Source organism: Mus caroli, chromosome 11 (genome assembly GCF_900094665.2).
Source record: "Mus caroli chromosome 11, CAROLI_EIJ_v1.1, whole genome shotgun sequence".
NCBI lineage: Eukaryota > Metazoa > Chordata > Mammalia > Rodentia > Muridae > Mus > Mus caroli.
Genome location: NC_034580.1, coordinates 74,070,225 through 74,096,867, shown reverse-complemented (window position 1 = coordinate 74,096,867; position 26,643 = coordinate 74,070,225). Strand labels below are relative to the sequence as shown.

The 26,643-nt window shown below is 49.6% G+C and overlaps 1 protein-coding gene across 6 annotated transcripts in view; it reads left to right on the top strand.

Annotated features, from left to right (window-relative positions):
* Positions 1 to 4,276: 4,276 nt before the first annotated feature.
* Positions 4,277 to 26,643, top strand: part of Ksr1 (kinase suppressor of ras 1) — a 132,588-nt gene continuing 110,221 nt past the window's right edge. For all 6 annotated transcript variants that reach the window (XR_003838017.1, XM_021177247.2, XM_029483586.1 and 3 more), the window contains exon 1: positions 4,277 to 4,707. Coding sequence is in view for 5 of the 6 variants with exons in the window: in XM_021177247.2 (XP_021032906.1) it covers positions 4,483 to 4,707 (225 nt within the window). In the remaining variant the exon portion in view is untranslated. The remainder of the gene's footprint in view (positions 4,708 to 26,643) is intronic.

Here is a 26,643-nt window from a genome sequence, read left to right as displayed (position 1 = left end):
AACAAAACAAAAAATAAAAACAGGTTTGCGGGCCAGTGAGAGACTTAGTCGGCTAGAGTACTTGCTATGCAAAATGACAACCTGAATCCCCTGGATTCCAAATAAAGGTAAGAGAAGAGACTCCACAAAGCTTCCTTCTACCTCCACTTGCATGCTCACAGGCTAACAATAATAAATGCAATTAAAAAGTGAAAGAAACTGGTCTTGGGTTTCTGTTGGCTTTGGTTTGCTTTTGTTTAGCTGTGATAGGGTTTTACATATCCCCGGCTTGGCTTGAACTTTTTGGTCGCTGAAGATGACCTTGAACTTCTGACCCTCTCCCCTCCACCTCTTGAGCGCTCAGTTCCCAGGCTTGTGCCACCAGGCCCAGTGTATGTGGTCCTGGGAATTGAATCTAGAGTTTTGCACACACTACCCGAGCACTGAGCTAGCTTCAGTCTCAGCCCAAGAAATCATTTTAATACAGATCTAAGCATAGGGATGAGGGAAGAGGAGGGTGCTTAGAAAAAAGACACTGCATCTCCCAAGACACTGGTGTTCTCCTCAAGACAGAGTCACCTATTTTCTTTTCAAACAAGAACGTAGGGAGGATGACTCAGAAAGTAAAAGCAGTTACTACCAAGCCTGATGACCTCGTTCAGTCCCTAGACCAGAGCTGTCCTCTGATCTGTTCTCTCTCTCTCCCTCCCTCCCACAACATTAATTATCTCTATAAAATATATATGACGTAAACATATATTGGCTTTCTTTTTTTTTTTTTGGTGCTTAGAGAGCTGTGCTTGTTTGTTTGAGACGAGGTCTCATGTAGTCCAGGCTGGTTACAGAACTCTGAAACTGGCCGTGAACAGATTCTCCCGCCTGGGCCACTACACCTTGCTTCTTGGTGGCATTTTTTTCCCTTCAAACCCCCTCCCCCAGGTTTTTACATTGTGCATGTCTAAATGTGTCACGCCATCCATCTGGAGCACAGAGGACAACTTTTGGGAGTATGTTCTCTCCTTCTACCACGTGAGTCTCAGGGATTGCCCTCAGATCTTCGGGCTTGGCAACCCACTGGGCCATCTTACCCACCCCCATGGCGTTTCTAAGAGGCTTCCAGGTGATGTGTTATCATTGCTCTTGTGCTATATTAGGAGTGATACAGGCTTAGAGACAATTCCCAGCTTCCTTCCTGTGTCCTGCTTTATCTAGCCCTGTCCAGTTTCCCTGTACCATCTCCATCTGCTCTTTCTTATCACACTGTGGCGATGTGAGCCTTCCTTCTCTTCCTGCAGTATGTCAAGTTCCTGCCTCTAGGCCTTTGCACATGGCCCCTGCTTGGAGTGGCCCTTTCCTGGGGAACCACATGCATAGGTGGCTTCATTTTTTCATTCAGATCTCTGCTCAACCCAGTGTGGTGCACACACTTGTCATCCTCTCGCTTGGGAGGCAGAGGCAGGAGGATCAGGAGATCAAGGTCACACCCTAGGCTATATAGTGAGTATACTATATAGTGAGTGCTCCAAAAACAAAACAAAACCGGCCAACCTCATTTCTGCGATCAGAGACATTCTTTGGACACTTCTTTTTCTTCCTTTATAGCACCCAACACTCTCTGAATTTATTGTTGGTGTGTGTGTTCAGTTTAGATTTATTTTTATTTTTACATATGTTTGTGTGTGTCTGTGTGAATGTATGCCTATAACACACGTTGTCAGCTGCCCAAAGAGAGCAGCCAAGAGGTTGGCGTTTGTTTAGCTTCCAGCCCTTCTGCTGCCACCATGGTGGCATGGATAGACATGAGTGCCACAGGCCGTAGGCCAACAAGGGGTCTATGCCAGGATTTGGGGCCAGAATATGGTCCCAAGAGCTAGAGAGGTGTCTCAGTTAGTAAAGTGCTTGCCACGCAAGCCTAAGGACCTAAGTTTGATGCTCTAACACCCATGTCAAAGGTGGGCCAGCAAGACATGTCTGTGATTCCTGAGGCTTCTTAGCCAACTAGTCGAGCAGAACTGACAACCTCCAGGTTCAGTGAGAGACCCTGCCTCAAAACAACAAGGTGGGGAGAGATTGAGAAGCCCACGGACCTTCTGCACTGTGGCTTCTCAAAGCATGCTGTCTACAGTTGCAGCATCAGTACCACCTAAGAACTTGCTAGAGATGCCAATCTCAAGGCCCAGGCTTGGATTTATGGATCAGGAAACTACAGGCTTTGGGTCTATCATTCTAGGATGAAGGAGCCCTCCCCTTGATTGTGACTCTGTTCAAGCTTGAAAACCACCATTGCAGTTTTATTTCAAGGTAGTTGCTTCTCATATACAGGGTCTGGAGTGGGGCTGTGGTAACAGAAAGGGCTGGGAACATGTAAGTACACCAGAGGGGTCTTGGTCACAGAGTGAGGATTGTTGTATCTTCATAATCCTTTGAGACAGGGTCCCACTAGATAGGTTAGGTCGGTCTCAAGTAAAGAATTCTCCTGCCTCAGCCTGTAAAGTGCTGGGATTAATGTGAGCTCCCACACCTAGCTGTATCAGTAATTCTTTTTGTTTAGCTCTGTTCGATTAATTTTGTTTTATGGGTCTGAGTGTTTTGCCTGCATGCATGTATGTGTAGCCATGTGAATACTTGATGCTCACAGAGGTTAGAAGGCATCAGAATCCCTAGAACTGGAGTTACAAATGGCTGTGATCCATCACACGGATGCAGGGCACAGAACTCCTCATCCTTTGCAGAAGCAAGCGCTCCTAACTGCTGAGCTATCTTTCTAACCCAACACTGTTTTGAGGCAAGACCTCACTATATATGTAGCCCAAGCTGGTCTTTATTTATTTATTTTTTGGTTTTCAAGACAGGGTTTCTCTGTGTAGCCCTGCCTGTCCTGGAACTCACTCTGTAGACCAGGCTGGCCTCGAACTCAGAAATCCGCCTGCCTCTGCCTCCCGAGTGCTGGAATTAAAGGCGTGCGCGCCACCACCGCTGGGCTCCAAGTTGGTCTTGAATTCACTATTTGACCAGATTGGTCTTGAACTCACAGAGATCCTCCTGCCTCTGCCTCTGGAGTGCTGGGATTAAAGGTGTGTACACTTGACTTCAGTTTTTACTTCTTTTTTCAAGACAGGGTTTCTCTGTGTAGCCCTGGCTGTCTTGGAACTTGCTCTGTAGACCAGGCTGGCCTGGAACTCACAGAGATTCTCCTGCCTCTGCCTCCAGAGTGCCACTGCCACCTGGCTCATTTCACTTCATTTTTATTGCTAGAACATGAGAGGTGGACTGATGGGAGAGGAGAATGAGCAGGTGTGGTAAAGCTTAAATTAGGGCGGATTGGGAAACACCACTGCTAAGACTACTGACTGCTGAGGCTCAGGGTCTAGTCTAGATAGTGTGAAGTTAGAAAAGAGCTAGCATGTATACTTGATCACACATGCCGGCAGTTAATATGGGTGCTGTTAAAAACATAACTTTTTTTTTAGAAACCCTCTGGGCTAGATGGCTATGACTACCCTATTTGATGTGAAGGGGAAACTTGGGCACTCAGAGGAAAGCTATTTGTCCAAGTTCACATATTGGGTAGACCCAGGTTCTCTCTGGCTCGAAACTCTTAGAACTGTTCAACAAATTAATATTCTGCCCATGTGGCATCTGCAGGGTATGGGGGGCACGAAACTTATTTTGTTTAGTAAATAGAACACAGAAGAAAATCCTTTCTCCTTGCCTGCACAGTAACTTTGGTGTGACAATTCAGGGTCAAGCTCTATGTGAACACAAACACAATGCAGAGTCGGGTGTTGTGAGAGTTAGATGAAGGTGGGTGTTTTCTTTTTCTTTTCTTTTGATAGTGTTGGGGAATCAAACCTAGGGCTTTGTGTTTGCCTCGCAAATGTTCTGCCGCTGAGCTACACCCTTAGCGCATTCCCATATATGGTAACCCCTAAGCTCACACAAAAATTTTAGGACCCTCAATATCCCACAAGACAGGGGTTATCTGGGTCTGAGCCATCAGCCCCTTCTCCACCCCATTCGCCAGTCTCGGAAAGATACTGATGTGTGTGCGCTTGCGTGTGTGAGAAGGGCGTAGTAGTGGGAGATGGGGGTAAAGGAATCAAACTCCCAAGACCACGACGCGCACGAATTGGAGCAGGCGCAGAGCAGCCCCTTCTAGGCGTCAGGCGGGGCCGAAGTGCGGGCGGGGCCCCGAGGGCGCGGGCCAGAAAGCAGATGCGATGCGCGGACTACAAGTCCCAGAATGCGTCGCGGCCCCGATCCGGCCCCCGCGGTCGCTTAAAGGCTCCAACAACCACAGCCGTCGGGTCCTGGAGGCTTTCGCTTTGCCGCCGCGTCTGGGCGGGAGGAGGAGCGGACTGGGCAGCAGGCTTTCGGGACTGCAGGCTTCGGCGGCGCCAAGGGGCGCTCCTAGTGCAGCCTTCCTGGCTCGGGGCTTTCCTGCCGAGGCGCCCGTGTCCCCGGGCTTCTCGCCTCGGCCCCCAGCGGCCCCGATGCCGAGGCATGGATAGAGCGGCGTTGCGCGCGGCAGCGATGGGCGAGAAGAAGGAGGGCGGCGGCGGGGGCGCCGCGGCGGACGGGGGCGCAGGGGCCGCCGCCAGCCGGGCGCTGCAGCAGTGCGGCCAGCTGCAGAAGCTCATCGATATCTCCATCGGCAGTCTGCGCGGGCTGCGCACCAAGTGCTCAGTGTCTAACGACCTCACGCAGCAGGAGATCCGGACCCTAGAGGTAAGGGGCCGTTGCGCCCCACGTCCGGACCCGGCGGTGGCCCGGGAGCCGCCCCACTGCTTTCCTTCCCGAGTTGCATCCTGCAGCGGGGTTGCTGGCTGGAGTCTTCCTCCCTTGCCCGAGCTCTCTGATGCGGCAGCGTGAGGACCTAAGACCAGCTCTCACTTTGGAAGAATTTAGGGGAGGGGGGTGTTAGCGTGGAACTGGATCGAGTCTCAAAGACCAGCGTGCCGAGTAGGATGCACAGGGCACCCCACTGCAAACCCCTTTCGGCCTTCACCCTATTTCCAGTGCCCACAGTAGTCATTGTCCCACTGAATCACGCGCCGGTCTTTTCTCCGTGTGCTTTAAGTCCGGTAGCGTGGGCTGGGGCGATGTCCCTTGAAGTGTGAGCATCGATCCGTGGCACTGACTTTCCCCTCACTCCCCACTCTCCTTGTTGTCCGTTCCTTTCCTTTCCACCAGGTCTCTGCCGCTTTTCAAAAAGTGTTTGCTGAAACAGCATTTTTGCTGTTCAGGCGTTGGGGTGCTTGTCTTTATGTCACAGCGGTTCACTGCTTAAAATGAAATTACCCTTTGACTTCCCTACTCCACCCCAAACACTGAGCTTTGGCCTAGGAAGGATTATACTGGGGAAGGGAACCTTTGGTAAGAACAGGCTACTTAAGGGGGTTGCTGACAGAGATAACCTGGAGTGCAATGAGGAAACAAGATGTGTGAGCTCTCTTCTCTCAAATTATACAGTTGGGAAGTGCAGCATTAAAACGATTTGGAAGAACCAGCCAGAAAGGTGGTTGGCATTTCAGAAGGGGATGCTCCCCCACCCCCTTACACACTGGGGGGAAACTAGTGTCTTCCCAACTTGCTTTTGCCCAGAGACTGGAAGGCCTTTGAAAGTGAAGGGGTCATTTAGTAACTCTTTCCCTAAGAAGGGCCTTTCCCCGGCATTGCCACATTTAGTTTCTGTAGGTCTGAGGGTGTCTTGTTAGATACATAATTTCCTTCTCTCTCTCTCTCTCTCTCTCTCTCTCTCTCTCTCTCTCTCTTACACTTACACACACACTTACACTTACTAATTGCATCTGCCAGCTGTCCTAGAGCCAGCTGATGATTGCTGTAATTTATTACAAGACCAGCCCTCCCTCCTCTCACACCACAAGCCTGAATCCTTGTTTGATCCAAAATGCTCAGGGTGACTCTCCCTTAGTTGTATTTTCATAAAAGCCATGAAGCCAGGGACATTGGGAGACTCCAAACAGTGCTGGCTATTATTATTGTTTTTTGTTACAGTTGCTATAGCAGGACTGACCAGGGCTTTGCCTTAAAAACAAACCAACAAAACCCTGCACTGGGATTCTCTGCATGAGGATTTCTTGAACACAGCTGGGTGTGTGTGTCCAGCAAAGTTCACTTTTTAGGCTGATATAATAGGAGGCCTGTGTGTCATAGTTCTGGGCTTGTTGTCCTGTCATGTATATCTGTTGAGCTGCTATGTTGCTGGGCTGTTGAATGTTCTGAGTTGGCCTTTGTGGTTCCTCCCTAGGTCCCTTTGAGGTGCTCCTGGGTCCCTGGGTGTATGTAGAATGGCTTATTCTTTATTCTCTGCAAATTCTCTTTGTCCACTGATGTTGCACATCTTTTTTTTTTTTTGTTTTTTTCGAGACAGGGTTTCTCTGTATAGCTCTGGCTGTCCTGGAACTCACTTTGTAGACCAGGCTGGCCTCGAACTCAGAAANCCGCCTGCCTCTGCCTCCCGAGTGCTGGGATTAAAGGTGTGCGCCACCACGCCCGGCTCGATGTTGCACATCTTGACAAAGTTGTGGCATCAGATACCCCAGGGTCTCCAGCTGTTCAGGCCTCTGAGCTGGTTAGGCAGCAGCCCCCCATACTGGGTGCATTTTGAGGTCATCTCTTGTGGCTTCCGAAGGCCCAAGGTCCATTTGCAGTGTGAACAAGACACATGCCCTGTTCTTTGCAATGTAGTTGAAGGATCCTTCTGGTCCCTCAAAAGACCGGACTTTGGATGCCAATTTGGATGGGAGTTTGACCTTGGAGCTGGTTCCTTAGGGTTATTACCAGCTAGTTTGGGTGAATCACTTCATCTCCGGGGCCGTAGCTTCCCCATGTGATCTGTAAGAGGTTGGAGTGGTTCCCTTCACTCTGTTTCTGAAAAGCTCTGCCTTCTTGTGATTAAATGATGGGGGAGGGGGCTGGGCAGGCAGGACTGGATGAGGACTCTGTTGGGTTAAGTTAATGTGTCTACTGTCTGTGCAGATGTCCCTGTTTAAGAACAGCACTGGACAGATTATGTAGGAGATGCCTTTATTACTGTGAGCATCTTGACCATAGAAGTGTAAGGGAATGGGAAGCCCCCAGGGCTTTGTAATGGTCCCGTTTCTGTCTAGATGACCTGGTGGCATAACTTCTACTCTCAAGCTTCCCCACCTACCTGGAAAGTGTGAACAGTGTTTGGTGGAGGCTGTGTCTGCCTAGAAATGGTCACTGGATGGGGCCTGGTGACATTCGTGCACACACAGGGCACCTTTAGAAGAAGTACATAGAACTAATTTCCTCCAGGTGATGACACAGGACAGGAAGCCATCCCAGAAGTCTGTTCCAGGGCAGCCCACTCTAGCAGCATGTAGAAGGGCAACTAACTCAGGCCAGTCTGAGGAGGCCAGAAGAGGGAGTCAGAAGCTCTGGAACTGGAGTTACAGGTTGATACCTGCCGTGTGGGTGTTGAGAAATGAACTTGAGTCCTTTGCCTGAGCAGAAAATTCTCTTAACTGTTTGCTGTGCCATCTGTCCAGCCATACACACACACACACACACACACACACACACTATGTATAATTATCTATATGACCTTGAGACAGGGTTTCATTATGTAGCCCTGGCTGAACTCAGCATATAGATTAGTCTGGTTTTGAACTCATGGCTATTCTCCTGTTTCTGTCTCTTGGGTCCTAGGATTACAGGTGTCTGGCTGGAGAGTTTGGCTTATACAGACTTCTGTTCTCTCAAGAGGCACAGGACACTTTGGCCCTTCTTAGCTAAACTCTCGGTGGGAGTGGTAGCTCATGGGATGTTCCTTGCAGGACCCTGCCCAGGGGCAGGCTTGCTTGAGAAGATCCCAGGTCGTGACGGTATGCTGTCTACTGATGGCTTTGCTCTGTGGAACAGCTCCGCTGGCGTGAAAAGGGTGTTAAAGGAGGTGAGAAGTATAGCTTGCTGGGAGAACAGTGGCTCTGCAGTTCAGATCTCCAGTAGTGCGTGTAAAAGGGGGGAAAGGGGCCAAGGTTTACTGTTCACTTCCCACCTGCCCAGCAGTGTGCTGCTAGTCTCTTTTCAATCTCCTTAGGAGTTACTGGAGCCCCACCAAGTTCATCACACACTTTCCCTGTTTAAATGGAAAGCACAGACGGCACAACCCGAACTCAGTGTATCGGGATGAAGTTGCAGGTCTGTGTCATTGGGTAGGATCTGGTGCCTGGTCTCTGGCAGGCTCTCTAGAGCTCTGACTACTACGAGGCAAGCAGGGATGTTGTCACTCTACAGCTGCGCTCATCGAGGGACACCTGGCCTGCTATACAGCTGGGTCTGCTGGTCCCATCTGTGCACTGGAGAGACAGCGGTGTGCAAAAGCAGGTGCCCACATCCCCTCATGTTCATTCACTTGGTACTCTGTCATCTCTTCTTTCTTGCCATCTTGTTAGCACCGCCCAGAAACGGGTTCCATTTTGGCTTGGTGTCTTGTACCAGTTGCGGGATCGCTAATGGGCTCATGAGGCCTTCCTGGGGGAAAGTATAACAACAGTTGTGGGTACAGTCTCTGCATTTGGCCACTTCCCTGAGCAGAGCTACCCTGGAGGCTTTGCCTAGGAAGGTAGAGACACTCATCTAGTGGGCTGGGCAGAGTTCAGTGTCTTCTGTGTTAGGACCTGACTTCCTCATGGCCCTTGGAGTGTCCAGTGGAACTGCTAAAAGTGAAGGATGTGTTCACTGGCCAGGCCTTCCATTACTACCAGTGTGCTACAGCAACCCTAGCTGGTGGCTACATTGGCTCTGATAGGTGGAGTACCCTCCTGGTCTTTGGGTGTGAGGGGTGTGTTCAGTCTAAAGGCAGTGGACAGCAGAGCTTTCACTGCATGGCTGGTAGAGAGCCCTTCCACATGGGCCCTGAGTCAGGAATCCTGTAGAATCCGCCAGTCTGACCTCTGCTTCCATAAGAAACATTGTCAGTGTCTGGGTGACTGTTCCGGGAAGATCTGATTGGAACCACCTGGTTCTCTTTTCCTAGCTCAGGTAGTGTCTGGTGAGTGACATTTCTCTGCCTCAGTTTTATAACCTTTTGTCCGAGAGACTCCAGTTATCACCAGAGGGACATGATGGAGCTGAGGGTGTCCACTTTCACTTTGGTGGCTCCGCCCCCCCCCCCCCCCCCCCCCCCCCGTGAGACCCACTTCCCAACCGTTCTAAGGAGGACGGGCTGTGTGTGAAGGCTGTGAGCAGAGGCAGGCCTAGATGCAGGAGGGAGGTCTTATCACATCTGCACCCAGGACCTGCAGGCTGAGGTAGAGAGGGGCTGCCTCCTAGCTGCAGGGCTGGTCCTTCTCTCAGACACCTGGCTTGGCTCGCAATCCTGGGAAGCAGCATTCCATTCCAGATGCTTCCCGGCCTGGCCTGCCTGCCTGCCTGCTGGCGGTGATTCAGAGAGGGACCATGCACGAAGGTGCCTGTGGTGATACTGACAGCATCTGCAGACGTGTAGAAAGGGAACAGAGCCTTGTTTGAGTCCTTAAGCTGAGCCTCACATTGTGTCATTACATTTATTTATGGCGTGCGTGTGGAGATCAGAACACAGCTCGGTTGAATCCGTTCTCTCCTACCACGTATATTCAAAGACTCAAACTCAGGTTGTCGGGCTTGACTGAAAGCTCTTTTACTCCCGAGCCTTCTTACCAGGCCCCTAAGGTGTGTGTGTGTGTTTAAATCCTTGCAGAACAGGCTGTCTAGTGTCACTTTTACATTTAGTTCAAAGGGTGTCCACTTGTACCTTGGTGACTTTTACCCTGGTCTTTGGGTGTGAGGGGTGTGTTCAGTCCCACCCACTTCCCAACTGTCCTTCAGAGAGACCTAAGGAGGATGTGCTGTGTGTGTAAGGAGGGCCCAGATGCTGGGGAGAGGCCTTATCACATCTGTACCCAGGACCTGCAGGCTGGGGATGCTGCCTGGGGTAGAGACGCACTGCCTCCTAGCTGTAGACACACTAAGGTTCACTGCAAAGAGAGGGTCCACATACATCAGGAATATTCCCGAACATTCTCCATGTGAAGTTCTCCAGTAGGCCCATAACATATGCTTCATTACGCTGGTCATTTACTGCAGCCGAGAGATTTCATTCCCAGTGTGGAGATTCGGTAACTGAACTAGGAGAGCCAGAGAGCCTGAGTTTAGTAGATAGATGAGCCTGAATTGACTGGCTTTCAATTTACTGCCATCCTTCTGCCTCAGCATCCCTACGTGCCACCGCTCCCTGTCTCACCTTGCAACCTTTCCGGCTGCCTCTAGAAACCTTGATGGGGGAGGGCTGGGGGCGGGACTCTGGTCAGTGATGACAGTGATGATGACTATGGACAGACAGCGAGGGAATGGATGTTCAGTAAGAGAAAGGCCCGGCCCAGGATGGGTTCATTTCTAGCTCACTGGATCCACAAGTGACTGCCTTGGACAGCCTTTGTGTCTGAGCGTTGGGCAGCTTCCCTCCCATTCAGCTCTGCACATCCTCAAAGCAGGTGGTGAGGCAACCATCCCGGCTGGTTTCATTCTGAGAAAGGAGAAGCTGCTTTGAGATGGACTCACTCATATTTTGTTGTTGTTGGAGACAGGGTCTCTCTATGTAGTGCTGGCTGGAACTAGCTATGTAGACCAGGCTAGCCACGAACTCACAGAGATCTGCCAGCCTTTACCTCCTGAGTGCTGGGACTGAAGGCGTGCTCCACCTTGCCCAGCCCACTCAGGGTTTTTTTTTTTTTTTTTTTTTTTTTTTTTTTAATAGCTACCTGCTTTATTCTTTCTGAGCAACTCTGAGACAAGGAGTGTGTCTTCTAACCTGCTACCTTTAATTGCAGTGCTTAAGATACACATTCACGCCTGCTCCCACAGCACAAGAGAAGCACAAAACTAACAGCAAAGTCACCTGTCCCCAGAGCCAAGCCCTAGGACCCCAGAGCCAAGCCCTAGGACCCCAGAGCCAAGCCCTAGGACCCCAGAGCCAAGCCCTAGGACCCCAGAGCCAAGCCCTAGGACCCCCCCGCCTTATTTCCTTTGGCTGACTCCTCGATCTTTACTGTATTTGCACAGGAAGGTGCGTGTTGTGCGCTGTCCTTGAGAGCTTGCAGTGCGTGCCTTGCAAGTGTCTCTAGATCATGTGCACTCTGCGGTGCCACTGTCCGCAAGCTTACCGTGCATGCATGCTTCACGTTCCTTTAACCAGACCCCAGTTTTCTTGGCTTTTGGAGACAGGGTTTCTCTGTGTAGCCCTGGCTGTCCTGGAACTCACTCTGTAGACCAGGCTGGCCTTGAACTCAAGAGCTCTGCCTGCCTCTGCCTCCTGAGTGCTGGGATTAAAGGCACGCACCAGCACTGTAAGGCATGACCCAATTTTTAATGACTGCTTATTTGGACTTTTTTCATATTTTTGTTTTGGCGTGCTGATATATCACAGATAAGATTTTGCTGAATTAAAATGTATGAATACCTTTAGTATCTGTCCACCTAAATTAAAAAATTATTTATCTTTATGTGTATGAAGGTTTTACCTACATGCATGTATGGGCACCACATATGTGCCTTGTGCCCTCAGAGGCTGGAAGAGAGTGTCACATCCCCTCAAACTGGAGTTAAGAGATGTATGAGCCGCCACATAGGTTCTGGGGATCAAGCCCAGGTCCTCTGGAAGAACAACCAGTCCACTGAGCCATATCTCTGGCCATCTGGTGTCTATTTAAAAGAAGTTTTTTCAATGCATTGATTTTTAAATGTATATATATGGGGGAGGGGAGGGAGAGAGAGTGTGTGTATGTACGGATGTGATTGTCTATGCCACAGTGAAAAAGTGAAGGTCCGGGGACATTTTGGAGTTGGTTCTCTCTTAACATTGTGTAGGTTCCAGGATCAAGCTTAGGTCTGCCGACTTGGCGGCAAGCGCCTTTGCCCACGAGGAATACCTGTTAGGGAGAACAGGCAGAGTGGTTGGCAGCACTGACTCTCCCCTGAGTGACACATAATAGCGCCTTGAACTTGCCTGACTGACAGGGATGATGTATGCCTTGTTCTAGGAAGAAGGAATAGCTTGGCCGCCTCTCCTCCATCCAGTCTGAGGGGCCCCGAGGGTTGGGTGGGATTTTGGAAAGCTGTCTGAAGTATCTTGTGTGGGCCTGGCTCGCCCCAAATGGATGGTATTTTTTGTACCACCACACCCAGGCAGAATGGACTGCCTTTGTCCCTGACTATGCTGGACTGCCCAAGGCTGTGCTCGCTGACCGCTCTCCTGAAAAGCTTCCTGTGGAGCCTGCAGTTGGGAAACTTCATGAAGGTGTTGAGGGTCCCCCACACCACCACCCATTGCTAGTTTTACTGTCAAGATAATTGTAAAGACACTCTTCGCCTTCATTTCTGCATTCACGGGGTGGGGTGGCATCTCAAGTTCAAGGGCAACCTGGACTCTAGGCTCTAGAGTGAGTTCTAGGCCGGCCTATGGGCTGTGTGGTGAGACCTCTGTCGTGTGGCCTGCTCCCTTTCCAGTTACTCAGAAAAGCATCACTTTTCCTTTTCTTTATCTCTTTTTCTGGATACTGGCCAAAAGCCTAAACCTACTTTCCTGGACATCCGGGTCTTCTCGCTTGCTTCCAAAAGCACCCGTTCTAGTTCCTCCAAGCCCCCATGGTTGAACCAGATCACTGTCTCTCTTCCTCATCCCCGTCTCCCTCCTCCCAGCTGCTCCACGATTTATAGCTTGCCTTGTTTCCCCTTCACAGTCTCATAAAACTGTTCTCCAGCTTAAAAAAAAAAAGAAGAAGAAAGAAAGAAAGAAAGAAAGAAAAAAAGAAAGAAAGAAAGAGAAAAACAGACTTTTTTCTAGTTGCTTCCAGATGTGGTGAAGACCCTGCCACCCCTTAGGCAGCTCACCTCACATCTGTGGAGAGCAAGGTCCTCCCCATCACTGTGTGGCCTGCAGTTGGAACTGTGCGTTTCTGACATCCTCTTTTGGCTTCATTTCCTATTCTTTTTTCTTTTAAACTAATATTATTAGTAGTACCATTTTTTTATTTTCTTTGCATCCACATCGCTGCCCCCCTCACCCCTTCTACAATCCCTCTTCGCTCCCCTTCTTTTCCTATTGTAAAACCCAGGTCAGAATTGCAGAGGTTTACTCTGAGGCCAGTTGTTGAGATCAAACATGTACTCTTATGCATTGAAAAAAAGTCTTGGACTGGTGAGATGGCTCAGTGGGTAAGAGCACTGACTACTCTTCCCAAGGTCCTGAGTTCAAATCCCAGCAACCACATGGTGGTTCACAACAAGCCGTAATGAGATCTGACACCCTCTTCTGATTCTGTCTGAAGACAGCTGCAGTGTACTTATTTATAATAAATAAATCTTTGGGCCGGAGCGAGCAGGCACTGAGCAGAGTGGGGTTGACCAGAGGAACAAGCAGGGCGACTGGAGCGAGCAGAGGTCCTAAATTCAATTCCCAATAACCAGATGAAGGCTCACAAGTATCTGTACAGCTACAGTGTGTACTCATATACATAAGATAAATAAATAAATCTTTTAAATAAGAAAAAGAAAGAAGTCTCAATCTAGATGCCTGCCCCCCAACACGGCTGTCACACCCGTGTGCTCTGGGATGTCTGCATTCCTCTGCTCCCCTGATGGTGTGTAGCAGAGCATCTTTACTGGGCAGGTTGCCCCGGTGAAGCCATCCTGCCTGCATGCAGCTCCCTCCCCCTCCTTCATTTTTCTGCCCTGGGAATAATGACAAGAACGAGCTAACATTTGCATTCAGAATTTTGAGGGGAAAAATGGAGACTAAAATATGCAGTTCAGGAACCAGCCAGCTCCGATTAGGAAAAATAAATTTCTGCACAGCACCAGCCGCAGGCTTGGTTTCGGCAGGGTCTTGATTGGGAAGGTTTTGCTTTCCATGGCTATGAACTGCTGATGGTATGGAGGTCTCTACTACATCTGATGGCTTTGAAACTAACTTAACTGATTAATTTGGGTTTTAGATATTTGGGGTTTCTTTTTTTTTTTTTTGTCATTTCTTTTTTTTCTTTTTTTTCTTTTTTTTTTTGATTTTTTTGAGACAGGGTTTCTCTGTATAGCACTGGCTGTCCTGGAACTCACTTTGTAGACCAGGCTGGCCTCGAACTCAGAAATTCGCCTGCCTCTGCCTCCCGAGTGCTGGGACTAAAGGCGTGCGCCACCACGCCCGGCTTTTTAAAGACAGACTCTATCTAAATAGTCTAGGGGCTCCATTACCTAGAATTTGCTAGCTAGACCAGATGGTTCTCTAAGTTATAGTGATTCCTATGGAACCTTAGTGTGAGAGCTGCATCCTGATCTACAGGTGGAGGGGGAGATGGGGAGAGAGGAAGAGAGGGGTGGGGGGAAGGTATTTGAGTGCATCCCTCCTTGATGCACTTCCTACAACAAGGCCACACCTCCTAACCCTTCTCAAATAGTGCCACTCTCTCATAGTGACTCAAACAAACCAGCACAGTGTATGGATGTTTTGCTTGGATGTGTGCTTGTGTGCTTTGTGCATGCCTGGTATCTGAAGAGGCAGGATTCCCTGGAACTGGAGTTACAGGTGCTTGTGAGCTGCAATGTGGGTGCTGGGCACTGAAAGGGACCCTCCAGAAGAGCAGCTGGTGCCCTTAGACACCGGCGGAGTCATCACCCAGCCCCGGTTACAGGTCATTTAAAAAAAGTGATCTGTGTGTGTTCTCTATCGCACTCCTGTCCCACTAAAAAGGCTTCACTTGGCCTTTCCCATGCTGCTAGATGCTCCTTTGAAAGAGGGTTTTAAGTAGAGAATGTATTACATTAGTGTGTTGTACCCCCCTGCCCCTCAACCTCAGAGGCTAAGGCCCTGAGACTCCTGCACACACACAATTGTGTGTCCCAAAGGACTCTTTGTCCATTATAGTTGAAGGAACACCTTAGCCTTGCTCCTTAGCCTTAAGCAAGGAAAGAGACTGTAGGCTTCGGTTGAACCAGTGCTGTTGTATTGATGTTTTATAAACTGGAGGTCCCTTTTGAGGTGGAAGGCAGAGCTTGGTGATGGCAGGGAGCCCAAACTCCAGTGGACTCAGTCATGAGGGAAAAGCGGCCTTTGTTTGGGGGAAGTGATTTAGATGTGATGGCATGGGTCTCCTGGCACTTAATCTTTCCACCCTTGATGCTCAGAGAGCTCTGCCTGCCTGGGCAGCCCCCTCCCTCCCTGTTGTGCCTCCCTCAGCCCCCCACCCCCACCCCCCATTCCTAGTTGGACAGAAGACAAAACAGGAGACATTCAGATGTCTCTGGGTGCTGTTAGAGCCTAGGGCGGGAGGGGAGGGTTGGGGCTGGGCTGCAGACAAGGAATGCTTTTTAAAACAAAAAAGGAAATGCTGGCTCGGAGGGAGAGGAAAGGAAGCCGCTTCCTCTTGCTGCTGGTGGTGGCTTTTTTTTTTTTTCCCTTTGGTGTGTGTGTGTGTGTGTGGGTGTGTGGGGGGGGGGTGTTAGTTCTTTCTGTCCCTTAGGCCTGAAGAAGCTGGGGACTCTCCAGCCTTCGCTCCCTCTCTGTTGCCTGAGGTTTCAGACTTACAGCGTTGAGGCTACCCCATTTCATCCTCCCCAGATTGCCAGGTCAGATGGCGTGTGTGCGTGGTTTCTAAACTGCCCCTCAATACCTGCTACAAATGGATGTGTCACTGAAGCTGACATTTTACTGCCTGTTCGTCACCCTGACCTCCTCGTTAGGTGTGCTCTCTGGCTGGTAGTCCTAACCAGCCTACACCAAGAGCTTGCGGGGGTGGTGGGGATGGGGGTGTCCCTCCCATCTTCTTCATTTGCAGAAAAGGAGCCGAGGTTCAAAGAGCAAGAGCAGGGATTTGCCAGGAGGTGCAGACAGAGCTGTCATTAAACCTGGATGCCTTTTTTTTTTTTTTTTTTTTTTTGAGATAGCCCAGGTTAGCTCCAAAACTCACTTTGTAGCTAAGGATGACCTTGAACTCTTGAGGTTCCTTCTGCCACCTGCCAAGTGCAGGGATTATATAGGCTTGCGTATGTGTGTGTGTGTCAGTGTGTCTGAGTCTGTGTGTGTGTGTCTGAGTCTGTGTGTCAGTGTGTGTGTGTGTCTGTGTGTCAGTGTGTGTGTGTCAGTGTGTGTGTGTGTCTGAGTCTATGTGTCAGTGTGTGTGTGTGTCTGAGTCTGTGTGTCAGTGTGTGTGTGTCAGTGTGTGTGTCTGAGTCTGTGTATCAGTGTGTATGTGTGTCTGAGTCTGTGTGTCAGTGTGGGTGTGTCTGAGTCTGTGTGTCAGTGTGTGTGTCAGTGTGTGTGTGTGTGTGTCTGAGTCTGTGTGTCAGTGTGTGTGTGTGCGTGTGCATGCATACACACTTGAGTGAGTCTCCACTTTTACATTTCCTGGGATCAGACTCAGGTTCTCAAGTATGCTCGGCAAATGTTTTAGTCGCTGAGCTCTTTTGTAGGCCTCCTGGGCTTTTTGTTTCTTATTTTCATTTTGGTTTTAATTACGTGTCTGTGTGTCCGTGTGGTATGTGCGAGTGGGTGCAAAGGTCTGTGGAGGCGTCTGTCTGCCTGGAGCTGGAGTTCCAAGCAGCTGTGAGTCACCTGACATGGGTGCTGGGACCTGAACTTATGTCCTGGCTCTTAACCACAGAGCCATCTCTCCACCCCTTGTTTGTTAGAGACAAGAAAGACCTCTGCGCTGTCATTCAGATAAGCCTTCCGTTTATACGCCTGCGCTCTGGGATTTCGGGAGTATACCAATGTGTTTTTCAACTTTATTATGGAAAATTTCAAACATGCAAAGGTAGAAAGTGTGTTGAAACATCCCCCTGCCTCAGAACATCACACACACACACACACACACACACACACACACACACACACACACACACACACGGTGGTAATTCCCCACCAGAGGAGGCTTCCAGAGGAAGCAGCTTTGGCTAGTTTTGCTCATCTCTCTCCCTTGTTCACTCTGAGGACTTGTAAAGTGGTGGCCCTAGGTCTCTGGGGACGTGAGACCTAGGGAGGTTGTATAGCCTAGCTCTCTGCCTATGTCCCTAGACTTGGAGGGCTCTCCATCTGATGAGCCTCAGGCATATCCTGCTCTGGTCTGTTAGTACTGCAGGGTTGTCTCCTGCTCTGACCTGGTCCTCTCAGTTATTGGGGGGATTTCCTGATTCTCACGGCCCTTCCTCTCCCCGAGACCTAGTTAGGAGTGTGAAATCCTACTGAGTGTGGCATGTGACTTGCCTGCATGGCCTGTCCACACTTCTCCATGGTTCAGGCGTATTTTCGTACTTTTCCTCTATCTGTGTCATTAGATAGATGAATGTCCATGGCGTCTCAGAGCGGCAGGCGGATGCTGACCCCTACCCATCTCTGCTGGTCCAGACTGACTGAACTCCAGTACACCAAAGCTGCTTCCTTGGCCTCTGCTTCTCCAGAAGCCTGGTTTTGCTGCTTGTTCTTTGAGTGCTTTTCTCTGGGGTCTCTGGACGGCAGCAGTGGTCTGCTTCTGGTCGTATAGGTTTCTGCTGCATTCTTTGGTTTTCAGGTGCTGTGTCACCTTTGTTGACTTTTGGATGTTTCTGGGCTTGGCTTCTCAGGCACAGGTACAATGTAGCCTCATGGGAAGGGCCACTCTGAGGACACAGGGTATGTATGTATGGGCTGTGGGGCCAGTGTGACAGAGTCATTTCCTGACTCCTTGCTAGCTCTGATCTTAGGCAAGTTGCTCAGTTCTCTGTCATTTTTTTTTCCCTCAGTAGATAAGGGAACACAGAATCTATTTTGGACTCTGTAAGAACACAGGGTTCAGAGGATGTGTGGACTAGAATCCAGTGTTTAAGAAGAAATTCAATGCACACACACATTTTCTTGCTTAGCATTAATGAACCCTTTTGCAGACTTGGGGATTGAACCTGGGGTCTCACACCTGATAGACAGGAGCCCTGCCACTGGGTTACATTGGGCCTGTTGTCTTTTTACTTTTTACATTTTGAGATTGGGTCTTACTCAGCTACCCAGGCTGATCCTTAAACTTATTCTGTAGCCCAGGCAGGCCTTGAACTCATAAGCTGAGGTCTCCAGTGTAGCTGAGATTTCAGGACTAAGTCTCCAGGCCTGGCTTCCACTTAGTTGGCATTATTTTAAAGCACGCCACTGTTCTCTGTTACCTTCGGTTCTGTCGTTTTAACTGTCATGTGATACCGCGTGCAGTTGTTGTGCTGTCTGTCACCTGCCAGATGTTTTTGCTGGTTTTGGACATTTCAGTTGTTTCTAGAATTCTGCTGTTTAAACAGTGTGACTAGAACCATTCTTATACAAGCACCTCTTTTGTTCCTGTTCTGAATTCATATCCTTCACATAATCCCACAAATGGAATTCTTAGGTTAAAATGAGTCTGGAGTGCCTACCTGTCTGCCTCTGGCTGTCTCTGCTGTGTGCTCCCCACTACTCCCCTTTACATGAAACTTTCACACCATCCAAGATGGTCTTAAACTGTTAATCCTTTTGCCTCCATCTCCTAAGTTCTGGGCATTCAGGGTGTGTACCCACTTCCAGTTTCCCCATCTATTTATCTGTGCATTTCTTCCTAACCTCTCTATTAAATTTTTTTTTGGCCTTGTTAAATCATTTTTCATTTGCTCTTTATTTCTCTGTATGTTCATTTGATGTTGATTTAGCAACTGCTCTGTGCCGAACACTGCCTTAGATGCTGGAGAAAGGCAGGCAGGGCGGCAGAGGACTCCTGTAGCGGAAGGAGGCAAAAGAGAAGCCAAGGACAGAGAAGTGGTTTGCGCCAAGGAGAATGGAAGTGGGGAGAGGGGAGGCAGGGTTGGGCCTTAGTTTGGGGTTGGAGTTGTGGAGAGGGGGTATTTCCGGCAAAGGGTGTGTGTGTCCATGAATAGATGGAGTCTGGAACATGAATTCCTGCAGCGGGGAAGAAGGGCTATACGGGGACTCTCCTGTGTGATAGCCGTGAGGCGGGAATGGGGACTTGGGACACAATGGTGACAGAAAGGGTGTTCTCCCCATGCTGTCTCCTTAGCCTTTTTCTGGACACTGCTCTGTGGCATGGCACAAACCTGTCTGAGGGGAGAATTGACTCTGGCAAGTTGGCTGGCTGGTCAAGGCGTATGAGGCTGAGTAAACCCACAGGAGGTGTTGGTGAGGTGTGAAGGAGGTTGAGTGCCCCCTCCTCCCCCTCCCCCTACCTCCCGCTGACTCATCTCAGCACCGAGGTGTGTAAGATCTTGGGAAATGCACCTTGTGCTGCCAGTCTTCACTGTGGGGACAGGAGTACTTTCCCAGCCCTGCTGGGGGTGGGGGGTGGGGGTGCCTTGAACCTCTGCCAAGGGAGGAGCTGGGAACTGAGGTGGCCAGCTCTGTTGCAGGGCTGCTGAGACCAGGTGTGGTTATCTGGCAGCCACTTATGGGAAACAGTGCCTGAGAAGTAGACTCGGGAAACCCCCTTCCTCCTCAGCTGCCCCATCTTCACTAACACTTTGGCTTTAGCTTCTGCCAGGAGCGTAGTCCTGGGGATGCTGTGCTGTGCTGTGCTGTGCTGTGCTGTGCTGTGCTGTGCTGTGCTGTGCTCTCCTCTGCTCTGCTCTGCTCTCCTCTGCTCTGCTCTCCTCTCCTCTCCTCTGCTCTCCTCTCCTCTGCTCTGCTTCTTCTCTTCTTCCCCGACTCCCATTTGGGATTTGTGCATGCTAGACAAGTATTTTGCTATTGAACCCTATCTTCAGTGGTTGGTTTTCTAGGATAGGAACTTGCTATGTAGATCAGACTGGCCTTGAATTCTTGACCCTCCTATCAGTGCCTCCTGAGTGCTGGTTTGCAGGTGGTCGCTGCCACCTCTGGCTTGACATTGTGTTGTTTTCATAGTGTTCTTTCCTTAGAGAGGGTAAAGAGGGTTTGTAAAATCTGCGTAGATACTTAAATGCCTTTTATCTTCTCTCTCTTTCTTTCTTTCTTTCTTTCTTTCTTTCTTTCTTTCTTTCTTTCTTTCTTTCTTTCTTTCTATCTATCTATCTATCTATCTATCTATCTATCTATCTATCTATCTATCTATCTCTGCCAGGATCTCATGTATCCCAGCAGGCCCTGAACTTGCTATGTGCATGGTCTTTCCCTCCCACTTCTCCTGCCTCCTCCACCTTTGAGTGCACCAACATGCCTAGTTTATGTGGTGTTGGGAAGCCAGATCAAGGGGTTCATCATACGTGCTTAGTAAGCACTCTGTCAATTGAGTTACAGTCCCAAGCCCCTCAAAAGTTTATTTGGACAGCCTAGAATGTATTCATGCAGAGAGCAGCAGGGTTTGCGACGGCTCTTAGGAATGGGAAGGTGGATGCTGGCTGTCATGTTGTTTGGAGGAACCTGATGGCTCCTACGCTCTATTGCCATTGAGCTGGGGCCAGGGTTGGTCAGAGTTACCCAGCTCCTGGGGCTCCCTGTATAGGAGTTTGTTGCTCGCTGGTAAGGGAAGGTGGGATCCTGGGAGGAGAATAATTTAGGGTCTCTGTTTCTCTGTTACACCTGAGCTGGACCTGACTGATTTGACACCGCAAGCTTTTCCCAGGGGTTCTCTGAGTGAATTCTGGAGTCATACTAACTTTACAAGCCCACCTCAAGAATACAGAAACCAGGCTTGAGGGCATTGGTGGCGTCTGGAGTTGCCTGGATTTGTATTGGATGTTTCATTTCACCCGTCAGAAAGCTGCCTCACCTTGGGTCGTAGCTTCGGAGAGGAGAGCAGAAGAGGCTTTGGGAGCTGGTGAGATCATTCAGTGGGTAAAGGGTGCTTGCTGCCAAGCCCGACTCTCTAGTGTGACTCTCAGAACCCACAAAACCAACTCCCCAAAAAGTCCTCAGACTTCTGTGTAAGTGCTGAGACACATGCGTGCCTGTGTGCCCCCTCCTCCATACACTACATTTACTGCATGGAAAAGAGCTTGCTGGTGCTTGGTGTTTGGAAAGAGATCATGCCGGGAGAACCCCCCCCCCCCCCCCCCCCCCCCCCCCNCCCCCCCCNCCCCCCCCCCCCNTTTTTTTTTTTTTTTTTTGCCATTTTGGTCAACAGGACCAAACAAAACCATATCAAAACCCAAAAACCAAACCAACCCAACAACAACAACCAAACAAAGAAAACCAAAACCATATACCTGAGAGTGTTGGAACCTGGATTAACAGAAAAGAGTTAGGGCCAGAGATGGCTGCCTCCTGGTGGAGAGGAAGCTGGGGAGAGGCCGCCTTTGAGGAACCGTCTCAAGTGGGATGGGCACTGGATTATACGGAGCCAGCACAGGTTCCAGTCCCACAGTGTTGTATATGAAAAGCAAGGCAGTGTGGTTGGTGGCCCATGGCCCTGTTGTATTTTACATGTTAGTGGCTGATCTTACTCAAAAGAAGGTGATAAGTATTCAGGGAGATTCCCCTCCTTGGTCCTGACTCATCCTGGCCAAGGGGACAGAACAGAGCAAGGAGGACTCCATTAGCAAGTGGAAACTGTCTTAGAGGGGACAGGAAAGCTTCTGTGTGGTCGGCTGGTCGTTCAGGAGGAGGGGGAGGGGAGGGCAAAGGGAGGGGAGACTGATCACGTACTGGTGATACCTGTGCACAGAAAGCCACGTGTGTTACAGCCTGCCACGTGACTCATGGAAACTTGGTCGTTTGCCCTCCCTCTTCACTCCACGTGGCTTCTGATTCTTCTTAGTAAGACTTGGTGGCCTCAAACAGCTAGACTTCGTCTTGGGCATTTTGTATCTTAGACTCAGCTTCCTCTCTGGCCCTAGTTTTCTTCATCAGTTCCGGATCAGCAGGACAAAGCACTTGACTTGTCCAAAGTCCCAGCCCCACTCACTGCAGCCGTCTGGCCCCTGCCACTCTGTGGCTGCCAAACCAGGTTCTGCTTGGGTTCGAAAGTCAAGCTTGCTGCTCCCCTGGGCAAGCAGGGGATGACACTCGGGGGGCCAGTTGCCCGGCCTCACTGCCCCTGCCTCCTCCTCCGCTCTCTTGATCACAGGATGTCAAGACTTTATCTTGTTCTGAGAAGCTCAGAGGCTCAGGGGCCTGGTCTGCCTTTGCTGCTGAACCAGGAGAGTGTGCAGCAACATCACAGTAGGTGAGGTCACAACCTGTGGTGCTTGAAGAGCTCAGACTCTGCCTCCTCACCATGTTTTTGGACAAGTCATTTAGCCTTTCCTGGGCAATCATTTCTTTATTGTAATAAGGATTATAATGGGATTGTTGTTCGTAGCTGGTGAGCCGGGGCCGTGTGAAGCCTGGTGTCTGACCTAGAAGAAGATTTTTACAGGAGAATTTTCTATTCATTTCTTATTCTCTCTCTCCTTCCCCCCCACCCCCTTCCTATTCTCATGTGGCCCAGGCTGGCCTTGAACTGGCTATTTGGTCAAGAACGACTTTGAACTCTGATTCTCCTACCTCATATGCCAAGTGCTGGGTTTCGGCGTGCACCACCATCCTGGCTTACTCTGTGGTGGGATTGGACCCAGGGCTTTGTGCGTGCTGCAATCCCAGCCTGGTTTTTATTTTCTCTTCAGGAATTTGATTAGCACCCACTTGGGTTGGGCACTATTGTGAGTCTAGGGGATAGCCGTGAAGACGGTGGGTACAAGCTTTGTGCGGCTAACACTTCAGTGCTGGGAGGAGACACAGGGTAAACAGTTAAGTGACTGATGGAGCCATGAATGCAGAAGCCCAAGGGAGTGGACCTAGCTCCCTGGAGCTCCCTGAAGGAGGTCATCGTGGCCTGTGTGGAGCTTGCCATATGCCTACCTCTCCAGGACCCAGAGTCTAGGAAGGGAGGAGCTGTTAAGAATAAAGAGAAAGAAGGTTTGGGGTCTTATGTGAATGTTTCAGTGAGTCCTGCCTCTGTCTTGTACAAACTGTTTTTCATTCCTTTTCTTTAGACAGGGCCTCACTGTGTAGACTAGGCTAGCCTTGAACTCCCAGAGATCTACCTGCCTGTGCCTCCCGAGTGCTGAGATTAAAGATGTGTGCCCATCACCATGCTCAGCACCTTACTTCTTACTTTAAAAACTCTTTTTATTATACCTTTTCGTTGTTGTTTTGAGTCAAGGTCTCCCATATCACTGGCTAGCCTCTCACTTGTTAAGTAGCCAACCATGACCTTGAACTGTTGACCCTTCCTGACAGTTGCATTTCTGACTCGGGGCAGGTGGTAGAGCCCTGGCCGGGGGAAGGCTGTGAGTCTGTCACCTGCTAGGAGGTCATGGGAGTGAGGCCCCCGCCCTTCCTCCTTCTGTGAGTACTTATTGAGCATGAACTCAGTAGATCTTCCTGGTCTCTCTTGGTACTCGCCCCCTCCCCTTCCCGTGTGCATTTGGAGAACACAGTACCCAGTACCTGGCCCAGTCTTTTCTCCCTAGGAAGTTTCTCCTAAGACAAACGACTCAGCCATGAAGCAGAATTCATGAGAACATATTTAAACTGTAATACAGGAGGGAGAAAAGACAGCAAGATAGCTGTCCATCGGCAAGGCCATGGTTAATTGCTCATGCCGTAGCCCAGCCTGCAGTGCAGGGGTTATTATGTACCCCAGAAGCTACTTAAGAAGGCTGGGAAAGAACACAGCCTTGTTTACGACATTACATTAAGAGAAAATAAATATCCAGATGGCGAAGTTGTATGCCTGCAGCACTTATAGTTATGTAAATTGGTAGAAATATGTATGTAGATGGAAAAACCAGAAGTGAAGTAAGTGGGGTGGGGGCTGCTTTTTGTTTGAAAAAAAAAAAAGTCCCTTCCTCACCCGTCACACTTTAGCTTATCACTGTGTTGCTTGGAGAAAAGCACACTGGCTAAGGACCCGGGTTTGATTACCAGCAACCACATGATGGGCAACCATCTGTAACTCTAGTTCCAGGGGATCTGATGCCCTCTTCTGGCATCTGAGGGAACTAAGCATACTCATGGTACACAGACACGTTTAGGCAAAACGGTTATATGTACATCGACATTTTTAAAAAAATGAAATAATGAATGTGTGAATGCCTACCAGACTCTAGTCCTTGAGCCTGGTGGCCGGATATGGTGTGTCCCAGACTAGAGTCCCCCTGTCCTTGCTGGGAGCGCACTGCCACAGGCTGGAAGCTTCCCTCCATGATGCTCACAGAGACCATAAAAAAATCAAGCCTTTCTGGAACAAAAGGGAGACTCGTCCTGTAGTTTCTCCTCTGGACACTTAGGCTTGTGTTAAAGCAGGTTGTTAGGTAGCCCAATGCTGACTCCTGACTGCTGGAATGACAGGCCTGGGCCACATCTGGCCACTCAGACCTTTCTTCATCTAGTCCTGGATTCTGTAGCGGAGCTGAGAAGTTTCCAGAATCACTCTCTTCTGAGCTATTTCTAGCAAGGAGTCCTGTGGGAACAGAACTGGCCCGGTGCAGAAAGAGCTTCCCAAGTCCTGCTGCCTCCGTTTAAGCAGTGGTGGCTGCTGTCTGTGAGCCAAATCCCCACTAACAAGGGGAATCCTGCCCCTTTGCGTGCAGGTCCCTCAGCATCAGCCATCTTGGGAGGAAGACTGTGGCCACAGCTTCATTTCCAAGGTACCTATGCTGTGGTCCTAAAGCCCATGCTTGTTGGTCCTCTTAGAGAGACCCTGGGAGTTGGGTACCAGTGTTGATGAGGATGTTTGTAGCTATAGCATCCACTGGTACAGGAACCGTACAGGAACTGTTCAGGGCTCTGTGCTCACAGAGGACACTATCTTCAGCTGCCCCTGGAGGTCTAAGCAGCTCCCAAAGGGCTATCCACTGGTAGTGTGATAGCCTGGGATTAAACTTGCAGTCTGACAGGTCTCTGTCACTGGACACATGATGATGCGAGTGTGGAATGCAGCCACACAGGGAAAACAGCAACCCAGTGACCCTGCCCCCTCCCCGCTGCCTGTCTCAGCCTTTCCAGGATACCCTCGACGCTTTCCCAGCCACCTCAGGGATGGCTACCCATTCTCCACAGAGGGTGGGTGACTTTACCTATAGGAGAGATTTCCTTTCCCTTTAAGGATGAAGATGGACATGTCTGGGATTTTGTCATTGTTGTTGAAACAAGGTCTTTTCCTTCTGGTTGAGGCTATTGAGACTGGCCCGGGAATATGCAGTCCTCTGCAGTCAGCTTTCTGAGCACTGAGATTACAGTTATGAGCATGTGTTATAACTAATCAGTCAGTCAACCAGTCAACCCATCGTGTGTGTGTGTGAGTGTGGTGTGCACGAGTGTAGGTTCCATGAACGTATGTGCACACGTGGAAGCCATAGGTTAGTATCAGTTGTCGTCCTTGGTTTTCCTCAGCTTTTAAAAAGTTTACAATTTTATATATGTGAGCGTCTGACCTGCATGTATACACTATACCATGTGCTCACAGCATCTGTGGGGAGCAGAAGGTGTCAGAAACCCCTGGAACTGGTCACTGATGGTTGTGGGCTGCCATGTCTTCTGCAGGGACAGCATGTGCTCCTAACTGCTGAACTAGTCTCCAGCCCCTCCACAGTAGTTTTGTGTGACAGGAAACTTTGTAAGACGCCATGGCAGCCCAGGGGAGACGGCTCAGTGGGTAAATGTGGTTGCTGCCGAGCCTGCTGACCTACGTTCAGTCTCCTGAAGCCACATGGTGGAGAGGGAACCCCCTCCAGTGGATTGTCCTCTGACCTCCACACACCAGCCCTAGCCTATGTGCTGCCTCCACAGCCAGCAAGGGACAGCGCTGGCTTTTGGAGTTGCTGAAGTGGGCTCCTGTGTGCTTCCCCTTTCTGCTGCCTTAGGCTTGAGGTCTCACTCTTAGGCTGTTAGGGGAAGAGTTTTGCTTTTGAGACAGAACCTTGCTATGGAGCCCAAACTAGCCTTGAACTGGATCCTAGTATAGGATGCTCTTTCCTGTTGAGGTTTGTAAACCCGTGTCTCTATGCCCAGCCTGAGGCAAGTGCACGTCAAAGGGGTTAAGGGCCAGCGAGAACTCAGAGAATGTGACCAGTGGTCCCCAAGGATGCTCAACACAGCATGTTTTACACCCATGGGGAATTGCAACAATCCACCTATCTAACCCTAAACATACAACCCTGAGATACTGTGCCAGCAAGACCAAGCGCATTTGAATGACAGCCTTTAAAACACCCCCTTGCTATAAAGAATTAAAAAGTGATCCTAGTATACTGCTAACTGGAAAAAAAAACCCTAAAAACAATCAACTAAGCAAAAAAGATGTCACCAAAGAGCGGGAATCCACTTAATTATTAAAAAATGAAACAAGCCAGGTGGTGGAGGTGCACACCTTTCATCCCAGGACTTGGGAGGCAGAGGCAGGCAGATCTCTAAATTCAAGGCCAGCCTGGTCTACAGAGTGAGTTCCAGGATAGCCTGGGCTACACAGAGAAACCCTGTCTCAAAAAAAAAAAAAAAAGAAAAAATCAAACAAAACCTAAAAAACCAAACCAAACCAAAACAACAAAAACAAAAACAAAACAAAACCACGGAAAGACAAATACATGCAAAGGCTGCATGAGGATGCTATTGAAAGATGGCCTTCTCTCTGGCTTGTCTTCTTGGCACCTTCCTTTTCTTGTTTTGTTTTTTGTTTTTTTTTTTTT